Source organism: Telmatherina bonti (assembly GCF_933228915.1).
Source record: "Telmatherina bonti genome assembly, chromosome: 9".
NCBI lineage: Eukaryota > Metazoa > Chordata > Actinopteri > Atheriniformes > Telmatherinidae > Telmatherina > Telmatherina bonti.
Window position 1 is genome coordinate 9,123,417 of NC_136627.1, and position 11,009 is coordinate 9,134,425.

Sequence of the window (11,009 nt, forward strand, 5' to 3'; positions counted from 1 at the left end):
TCTGACATTTGCCCAGAGCTCCCAGTTTAGTTCAGAATTCAGTTCAAAATCCCGCTGTTTGGTTTTTGTTCCATCCACAACTTTGCAACACTTTATTATTATCAGGTGAGAGGCAAGGTCCATCCTGGATAGGTTGCAGTCTACTGCAAATTAACAGCTACTATGATCTCTCTGTTTTCTTTATTTCTTAGAAAAGACAATGGAGTTACTTGTTTTAAACTACAACATTTTTATTAAAAGTGAAAGAAATGTGATGTGTAGTATGTAATGTATTTAAAAAAAAACAAAAAAAAACAAAAGTAAATGTTTCTGTATTACTAAATGTTGCTTAGTGATGCAGCAGACAAACAAATATGTCTGGATATTTTCTCCAAGAAGTGAAAAAAAAATTCATTAGTCACACTGAAAAGAGATGCGCAAAAGCATATTATTATGTCAACCCAAACTTTATTTGTGTTTTACCTTCCTTTAAAGAAATCTAATTTCTGCCAAAATAAATCACAAACAGATGAAAAATTACAATCAGACTCTTTTTGTACACCAAGAACAGCTCATTTTCATCCATTTATTCCCTTAAAGATTGAGTTGTTTTCAAATTTATTCATGCAATAATAGGTGTTTCACCTTTTTTATTACATCTATTGATTGGTTCTTTTCAGTGACATTTAGATCTGATGCTTCAAATCATTTTTGTTTTTAGCCTCAGCCAATGAGAAGTTCATTATAAAAACGTACAACATTCAGAAAAATAAACACCCAATCTTGCATGTTCATTGAGGATGGTGAGGATCTGACATTTTAAAATATCAATACTTCGGCTTGTTTTTGCACAACCTTCCATCAGTAGATCACCTGTGCAGGTGCACCACCTGAGTCACCAGCTGTGGTCAAAGCCACCACATGGCTGGATTAAACTGGGATGGCTGCAGTGATGTACGAGTCATTTACTTTATCATCAAGTTTTTCAGCAGCTCAAGTTTCACAGAAACCCAAAATCACCTGAAGACCTAAAGCAAACATCTTTCTTCAGTAAAAAGACCGACGGAGGAGGAGGCGAGGCAACAGTCTGTCGTCCCTGCTGGTTCTTCTCGCACCTCTAACGCTCAGTACGGTTTCTTCTGCTCAGGACAGACAAAAAAAACCCACACTGATTAAAACAAAGTTACTCACAAAATAACATGCATTGATATACAAAGATTTCTTTCAGATTACCTCTATCATCTTCCTTCTTCCTGTAGAGACAATAAATGAGAGTTAATCTTATGAACAGCAACGCCTTGTTTGTTAAAAATTACCCTTTCCCTCACCTAAGTGCAGCTGGTGCAGCATCACAACCAGAACTACCAAGAGAGAGACCAAAACAAAGCCTACAAGGAGGGTAAACATCCAGCTGCCTGGTTCTGCAGAGAAAACACAGCAGATGTGAACCTCTGCTGCCACCAGTTGGTCGCTCACAGTACTGCAGCGTAACCAGGCATTCGCCTCATACCTTCAACACGGAGGATGAAGCTTTTCCTGATGGGCATCCTCAGAGACTGATGGGAGACGCTGCAGGTGAACTGCCTCCCCGAAGCTTTCAGTGAAGCCTGGAGGTAGAAAAATGCCGACACCGTGTAGGTGGAGTCCTGGTTGTGTTTGTGGCTGGACAGCAGGATGTTCTGCAGCACCTTCGGGAGAGGAGCGCCGACACGCTGACTGGACGCTGATGGATCCTGCTCGTACCAAACTATCTCCACATCCAGAGGGTAGTAGCTGTCTGCCTCACAAACCACCTTCTGCTCACCGCCGTCCTGCAGCGTCAAGACAGGTCCGACGTTGATGGAGACACGAGGGGGCTCTGAGGGGGAGAGGAGAACTTTAACTGCACGTATGAAATGATAGAAATACAAGTCTGAAGCACAAAAGAATATTAATTTTCTAAATTTTAGGGAAGAAGCAGTGGTTTTCTTAAACTGAGAATCTTCTTAAGCTTTGTTAGAAAATGACCAGAACATCAGTCGCTGCTGCAGCGACATTAATTCTAATGTAAGAAAATGAATTTATGAAGTAATGACATGAGAATTAACACAAGATGAAGACTGAGACATGAACCCCTTGAGTTTAAGTAAGGGAAGAATAAACAATGATATTTAGCTGAAATTTTCTGATAAAATTTCTTCAATAACACTGGAAGAATATGGCTTTTTTTTAAATAGAGTTGATTCAGGGGTCTGAAAAATGGCTAAATATAGCACCAAATTGCTAGGTTTTTAGAAGAAGTCCACAGTGTGCATCACTGTAATTGGTGTACTAGGAAATTATGCACTGATATACGTTCCGTGATTTATTGCTTTAATTTTTTTAACACATTAATCTTTCTGTAATTATCGTTATAACATGTTAAAGTCAAATCGCTAGTTATTTTTGCAAGAAATGAATATGGGTGATGGATTATTGGCAGAGCAGATTGGTATAAAACCCATCCACAACCAATTTTGTTGAGTGTTCTCTCATTTAAAGTCAGACGAACAAACCTTTAACCTTTCTCCTAACATTTAACATTTTATTAGCCAAATTTGACATAATTATGGACTAGTGGAGTTAAGTTATGGCACTATGTGTGTTACGAGTTTCTGGGGGATTTCTGTGGGAATTACCTGGCCTGCCAATGAAAGGAGTGCCAGTTCTCTTGAAGGGCTGGTGCCTAATTGGACTGTACTATTTTCCTCAGGCAATGTGGAAAGAGTTTATTTCTTAGCGTTTTGTATACATATTCATTTCTCCTCTGCCTCTGAGATTTCTAACAGATCAGTTTGTTTTTCGTAGGGTTTTGTTGTGGCCTGATCAGTAGAAGCATCCTTCACTTTCCTTTCATGGCTTCTTTTGTGAGTAGTTATAATTAGGAGATGAGAAGTCAAGAGAATAATCCAAAACTGTCAGAGGATACATCATTGCTTTGCATCAACAAGGAGAACGGTGCAAAAAGGCATCAAATGTTTCTAAAGATACAGTTAGAAGCACAGTCTGCAAGTTTTCAGTTCACTGAACAGTGGCTGAAATACGTATATGTGGCAGAAAGCGGAAGCTATCAATGGCTGCTAACAGATTTCTGAGGAGGCAGGTGGTCACAAACCCCTCAACTGACTCTAAAAGACCAGCAGCAAAACTTGGTGGCAGCAGGCCGAGGTATTAGTTTCCAAAGTAAGGCGCACACAACATGCTGAAGGGCGCCATAACCAAAGTCCACGACGTACATCATTATCGACCCAAAAGTACAAGGAAGTTGTTTCCAATCTGCTCAACACGACACAAATAAGCCGATGAGGTTCTTAGCTGCTGTTCCGTGGAGCAATGAAACACAACTGGAACTTTTCAGGCCCATGGCTCAGCGGTATGTCTGGGGAAGGAAAAATGAAGCAAACACTGAACACACCTTCCCTACAGCGAAGCATGGAAGTGGATCAGTGATGCTCTGGGCTGCTTTGCCTTCTCTGGCAGCATGTGGAGGGCAAGATGAATCAAGTATCAGGAAATTAAAACAGTCATTAAAAGAAGCATTTTCTGTTGAATTGGGGAAATACACTTAGTTGTGTTGAGCTTTTTAAATGGTTCTTCCTTGATTTCTTTATTGCAAACAGAAGCTTGTATGTACATTTTATTAATAAACCTAAACTGAAGTGGGGGTTTAATCATTTTGTCTACAACCCAAAAGCAGCAGGCATAAGGTGAGTTTAATGGTGTCAACCAAGCTGCACATGGCTGCATTTGAAACTGCATATATAAATTTTAAACATGTGAAAAATCCAAGTTGGAAGGAAAGTAAAAAAGTAGAGGAGGCTGAAACAATATTAAATTTGCAGTGAGAAACCATGGAGTGAAACTGAAAAATATACATTTTTATACATTTTGCATGCGTATGTCAAAGGCAGTCAGCAGTCTAGCTTCATGTTTCCACCGTAGAACTGTAGCACAGCAGTCATCATCTGAAACAGATCCAGACAAGTGTCTCGTATGTAAAAACACTGAAGAAACAACCCATCCTGTTGTGAAGGGTCACGACTGTTGGGGCTACAGTGACATCTAGTGGTGGAAACTGAAACTGCAGCCAGCTCTGATTGGATTTTTACTCAAACATGAAAGCTAAAACCATAAAAAATAAGTTGAAAGTTTCCTCATTTAACATCATTTATTCATTTTTATGTCATGAGTTTAAACTTGTCACTCACCTTCGATCTGCAGATTAATATCTACACTTGTAAAAAGTGGAATCACAGACACGGAACATATGTAGGTTCCTTCACTGCTCATCTTGGTGAAAGGGAGGGTGTAGGAGGCATCTCCTCTTTCAAGGGCCTTCACTGCAACCCCGGCTCCCTCAGTTTGCCCAGTTCGGCTGGTGTGGCTGAAGAGTTTCGTCCTCTCTCCACGGCGCTGCTGGTGCCACTCCACTGAGATGTTCGGTCCTCGGTGGTCAACGTCAAAAAGGCAGTGAAGCTTCTGCTGTGACCTCAGCCCAGCTTTCAATGACGGAGTCTGTGACTTGATCACCATGGCAACTACAGGTCACAGAGACACATGTAGATATGAGGACAGGTCCTGATGTCCTGTGGATCAGAACGTGATGCTGTGTACTCTACCTGTTGTAGTGAGGATCTCTCTGTCAGCGATAGCAGGCCAGCTGTGGTAGTCCTGCTGTCCTGGTGCAGGTTGGTCAGATGGTTGTCTGAGGAAACCGGTGATGGTGAAAAGGCCCTTGCTGTGTTTGAGAGTGGCGGTGTACCAGTGGTTATACCCCTGGGCTCCTTGGACTGGCCATCGGACATGGATGCCCTCTGTACTGTACCTACGCAGCATACACTCCAGCTGTTCTACCTCCACCCCTTCCAGATGTTTCCGCAGGTCCAATTTGGATCCTAGAAGAAGATAAAAATGAACTAAACATCACAGTTTTCTATCTCTCCTCATGTAGGATGAAGAAACTGACCTGTGATCAGAAAAGTGATGGCCTGTGGATTAACAGGTGCGTCTCCATTCTGACCAAACTGCAACATAGCCTCTCTGGAGACAAGCTGAGTCACAATGTGTCCCTCGCTGTTCAAAGACACAAGCTCATCGGTGAACTGACAAGCCAGCCATGGTATCCGATGGATGGATCCCTGCACACCTGTGTCAAACACAGTCAACTTACTGACCAAACACAAACTCAAAAATCACATTGATAAAATAATAACATAACAATTAAATCACAAGCATACCTGTACAGAGGTAAAAGTAAATCAGGATCTTCAACAGGGATCCCATGTTGCCTGATCATTCGTGATTCCCACCTTGATTCTTGTTGTTTGAATCGCTTCTCATACTTTCACTTTCACTTCAGAGGAATAGAAAAAATGCTTTGCCTTCTGCTCGCATCACGTGACAAACAGAAACTATAATGGTAATACATTAACACATATCCTTTAAATGTAAAACATTACAGCAGCAGTGGTTAAATTTCTTTTCTTGCTGCAGTTTTTGCAAACAGCGTTTCAACGTGAATTAAACGGGATCTTCCATTGACGCCGTCACCCAGCTGCAGTACCGACTCTGTCCAGAAGCGTCGCTGTGAAAATGTCCGCAGACATTAAACAGCAACTGGACGCTCCTGAAGCGGACACACTGATCATACAGAAGCGCTTCATCATCATCATCATCATCATTTTTTCTTTCTTTTTTAATGTATTTCATTTATTTTATTTTCAGTTTGCAACAACTGTTTAAGTAGGTAAGATTAATATAAAGAAAACTAATAATAATAATAATAATAATAATAATAGTAATAATAATGTAAACAATGTAAAGAAAATAATAATTTTGGCCCTAGATACTTTCAAAGATGTTCAGATCTTTAAGACAGAAACACATGGATGCGGCCTGTGTTCTTTTCATTGGCTTTAGTGAATTTAAATAATTGTCTGTGAGGTCTTTTTTTAAACACAGAGAAATAAGGTTTAAGTATTTATCCATTTAGCTAAGTGGATGAATAATTTAGCAAAGCATATCATACATCCAATGCAAAGTGATATTTACTACCATACATGCAGATACCAAACAAAATGTTCTCTATTTAGACTGACTTGTTTTGTAAAATTGGGCGATAACCATTCTTGAAAATCTTACCAAAATATCAATGAATGAGTATGTGACGGGGGTCAAAATGCATGTTTTTTATTTTAGTGTTATTATTGCAAGTCATTATTTTAACATATGTCGCTGTGCTACCACACCTGATTTAAGTCAATGTGTATTTAGCAGACATGTGCAGAGCTTGTCAGAGTCAGGCGTTTTCCTGCAGGAACACTTGGAACACACACAAGAAAGCTGGTGACCCTGTTCATTCATCAGGCCTGTTGGAGGCCACACATCTTTATCCTTCCAATGCTGAGAGATTTTCTGTTCAGTAATGTCTCTTATTCCAGGTGAGGGTTAAGTGTGTCATGAAATTATGAACCAGTTTCCAACTCAACAGGACGTGTTTGTGAAAAGAAGAAAGTTTGATTAGTAATTTTTCAATCTGAAAATTACATCTAAATAAAAGATCCATACTACCCAGTTTTTTTTTTTTTGTTTTTTTTTTAATAAACCCTTAGGTAGGCAGTGCCACATGCTATTTCCCATCAGAAAAGATTTTAGCCACTTCCGCTTTAATAGCGCATTCAAACATTCAGCCTGTGAGCCCCGTCGTCGTATTCTTTTACAGTTCCAGGTGTTTTATAGGGTCTGATTTTTCCAGATGAAATCAATGTTTAATTGATTAATAACTTGTTAGGGATGGCCATGGAAAATTCAGGATGAATCCATCTGGACAGACTGACCTTGGACTTTCTGCCGCCATACATTCAAGCTGGATTTACCTTCAGTAATTTGGCTTTGATGTTTAACGTTTCAGTCACTCTTCTTCTCACGTATTCCAGTTCCTGTGGATATGAGGAATGTTATGGGGGACACAGAGTGGTCATGTATAGCTGTAGCTCACATTTGTTCTAGTTTAGTGTAACACCTGATGCTTTGGAGCAGGGGGCTCCAATTCCGGTCCTCGTCAGCCACCATCCTGCAGGGTTTAGTGTTTCCCTGCTACAACACACTTGATTGAAAAGAAAAGGTTCTACAAGAACTTATTGTCATCTTCTGCACCTGGCTGTTAATGAGCCAGTGATTTGGGTCAGTGTGTTACAACGGGGAACCACTAAAACCAGCAGGATGGTAGCTGACGAGAACCAGAGTTGGAACCCCCTGCTTTAGAGGATCGATCTGTCAGCTCTAATTTTTTAGGGATTTGTTCCAAGTTTTTCAAGAAAATCGTTATCTGCCAGTTGACTGATAACAATCTCCTGGTCACAGATTTTTTTTTTATAATTGCCTAAACTTCAACCTCCTGGATAAATAAGAACGGGGAGAGATTACATCCCCGTTTCTTTCTTCTGTTTGAAGTGAAACGGGGCGATGTACCATGAGAGGGCGCAACAGAGCTTGACATGTTATGAAAGGTGTTAAATGTGACATAATCTGGGTCTAAAACCATATAGATTAGCATTTTAAATAAAACTGGTGTTTTAGCCAGTCAAATGCTTTATAAGAGTCCAAGAATAAAATTCAATATTTATCCTAAAGTGACTCTAATCTAGCAAGTCTCACAGTCTAATGTTATGAATCGATCTTTTTCTCACAAAACCAGATTGTGATTCACTAATTATTTGGTCAAGTCCTGGTTTTGATCTGTCTGTGTAAATATGTGAGTAACTTTTAATCAGGGCTGCACGGTGGCACAGTGGTTAGCACTGTAGGCTCACAGCAAGAAGGTTGCTAATAATTTTAGTTGTAGATGATGCTTTTGATGATTTTTTAGATTTAGAAGTTTCGCTGGGGGGTTGTGTCACAATCAGCCCCGCTTCCTCCAGCATTGCTGTTTGCCACACCTCTAATCAGGTTTACTGCCCTCACTTGCCATCGCCGCCTGTTCATCATCCCCATCAGTTCAACCTGTGTATATATGCAGCTTCCACCATTCACCCACTGCCAGATTGTCATTGCTCTCATGCCTGACCTTCCAGCACTCCTATCCAAATCGCCTGCCTGTTACCGACCTGATGTGCCCCTGACTACCGCCCCTTGTCTTGCCCTTGGAACCTGCTCCCCAGTGGTTACTGGGTTTCTGTCCTGGAGGACCACCAACAGTGGGTTAGTGGATTTTCTGTCTTCTTGTTGCTCTTGATGCCTGCCCTGTCGGCCCAGAGGACGGTTACCCTGCCTCGGCACGTTGGGAACCAGAGTTCAACTCCAGCACTGAACATTCTCAAGTGGATAATAAAGACTGCTAACCTGCCCTGATCTCTTGTGCTGCTTTTGGGTCCTTTCTCCAATCATTTCAGCCCTGGAGATGCAAGCCATTTTGGATGTCCCTCAGGAACCTAGAAAATGTGGGGTTCTGCAAGGATCAATTTCAGACCCAATAAGCTGTTACTTGTGATGACAGCAGGAGACACAGCATTGGATTTCACGGAAGCACAATTTAATCAAAGTAATTATATATATATATATATTTATTAAATAACACATAGTTATATCGCAGAAACGTAGGATACTTATCTTTATCGCTTACTTGATCACTTGCTTTGCAGGATTAACTGCATATACTTTAACTGCATGCATGAAATGATAGAAATTCAATAACAGAAAGTCATATTTTTATTTTGGAAGAATGACTCCCGTCCTTTATGCTTTGCTTTGATCAGCTGTCTTCTTTTTTACCTTTAGGAAAAATTAATGATGTAGAAATATAATCATGCCCACCAGTTTATGCTTCAATATGTTCATGCTTATGTTGCTGCCTGTATCAACCGCAATATTATCATTACAGCTAGGAAATAATCATAATCATTTTTTGTATGTGTTTGTGTTAATATATTTACTTTTTGCTTTTGTTTGTAAATAGCATTTTGTTGGTTTATTTTTTTTCCAAAGGTAAAATGTAAAACCCAGCATTAGGTTTGCACTGCATTTTGTATTTTGAGATTTTCGTTTTCTGAAATTAAAGAAGAAAAAAAAAAAAAAGGAGAAACCCCAAATCATCTGCGGCCTCATGTACAAAGTGTATACGCATGAAAAAAAAAATACCATAGATCGGGATGTGCAGAAAAATATATCTTTTGCAAACTTTTGACTTGCCGTAAAAATATTTGTACACCACGCAAACCTCAGTCTTTACAAAGTGAGACTAAAGTTATGTTACTGTAAACTGTCTGAAGTCAAAATGAACTTAAAGCAGAACTACACACACACAAGCTGATGATTTATACCTCATCAACCAAACTAAACCACATTTAGTCTCATTTTCCTGCAGATATTAAGTCATAATAAAATTCCATTACCTTCATTTAAAGAAAACTGATTACTTTTCTCTGTGTCACGTTAACGTTATCATACAACGTGACGTGATTTTAGTCTCATTGAGAATTAGCACAGTGTCAAATGATCATGTTAAGAACAAAACTCTGAATAACATAACAGGAGTAAATTATGTGGAAAATACAAAAAAGGACTGAGAGCATAGGTAAAGTTTAACCATTTATTTATACAATCAGACGCTCCAGTTTATTCCATAAACTGTCTTACTCAGAATGAGTTTATCCCCCCGAAACCCAAGAGGCAGACCAAGTACACAGCACACAATACACACTAGAATAGTCCAAATACCCTGCAACCCACTGCACACCAGCTCTGCACTGATCTCATGCAAATGATCAGGATAAGTTACTACTGGAGAACAAAATCCCATTTAAGGAGAAGCAACCCCTCTTTAAAAAAAAAAAAAAAAAAAAAGCAAAAAAGTAAAAAAAACAAAAGAAAAATGTAAACATTTAGTCCACTCTTTCATTTGCTGCAGCCTGGAGCGTACTAAAAGTAAACAAAACAGCTGTATCTTAAAAAGGACTAAATTAGAAACAACATTTTAATTTGCTTTCTAAAACACATAAAAACATAAAAACCCAGCGAACCTGCAGCCCAGCATTCCCACAACCAGTTTCATTCATTTCCCAGAAACATCTCCCAGACCTGCCACACAAAATACGTAAAAACTACATCCAAAATATAAAAAATACATTTAATCAAAAACTATATTGCCCTGCGATGGACTGGCGAGCTGTCCGGGGTGCACCCTGCCTTTCGCCCAAAAGACTGCTAGAGTCAAACACTGACCAGATACTCCACTCGGTCACTGACGCCCCGCCACCAAGCAGGGAACTGGCAGGCCGCCACTTCCTCTTTTATGAGGACCTGCCCAGTGGTCAGCAACGCCCTGCAGTCTTTCGTGCTACAATAAGTTCCTGCAGGAATGATTAGTCTGACTCAGTCCCAGTCCAATGCGTCTTTAGATCCAGCTCGGCGTGGGTCCGTATCCAGTCAGACTGGGGTCCCTCAGCAGCAGGAGGTCCACATAGATCTGTGCACCTTCTTTTACTTCAGTCTTTATTAGTTTTAATAAATAATAAACACCACAGGACACATTTCACAGCTCCTTGTTTAGAGACTGCGGCATCAGAAATGACAAACCGATCATCGATTTAAAATAAAGCACACATAATAAAGTTTAAGTGTAAAATGATTTAGTGCCAGTTTTCATTATTGATATTCATCCATGTGAATATTTTGGCCGTAAGTCCTTTCCTAAGTTTGGTCGTACGCCACCTTTCAGTGTGAAATCCACACAAGTCTTTTAGTCTCTAAAGACTAAATTCAAACTTTCTTTAAAAACCAACAGAGGAGGTAAAGCGCACCTATCGAAACCACCACATGGCTGGTTTAAACTGCGATGGCTGCAGTGATGTACGAGTCATTAACTTCATCGAGTTTTTCAGCAGCTCAAGTTTCACAGAAACCCAAAATCACCTGAAGACCGAAAGCAAACATCTTTCGTCAGTAAAAAGACCGACGGAGGAGGAGGCGAGGCAGCAGTCTGTCGTCCCTGCTGGTTCTTCTCGCACCTTTAACGC

The 11,009-nt window shown here is 40.0% G+C and overlaps 1 protein-coding gene across 1 annotated transcript; it reads right to left on the reverse strand.

The window, feature by feature from the left end:
- Nucleotides 1-657: 657 nt before the first annotated feature.
- On the reverse strand, nt 658-5,330 carry LOC306760824 (tapasin-related protein-like). The gene is made up of 8 exons (XM_079246823.1): nt 5,235-5,330; nt 4,964-5,143; nt 4,617-4,892; nt 4,206-4,535; nt 1,490-1,837; nt 1,308-1,400; nt 1,213-1,232; nt 658-1,118 (listed from the first exon to the last, which is right to left on the reverse strand). The coding sequence occupies exons 1-8, from the start codon at nt 5,278-5,280 to the stop codon at nt 1,104-1,106; spliced, it is 1,308 nt and encodes a 435-aa protein (XP_079102949.1). The 5' UTR covers nt 5,281-5,330; the 3' UTR covers nt 658-1,103.
- Between the last annotated feature and the right edge of the window lie 5,679 nt (nt 5,331-11,009).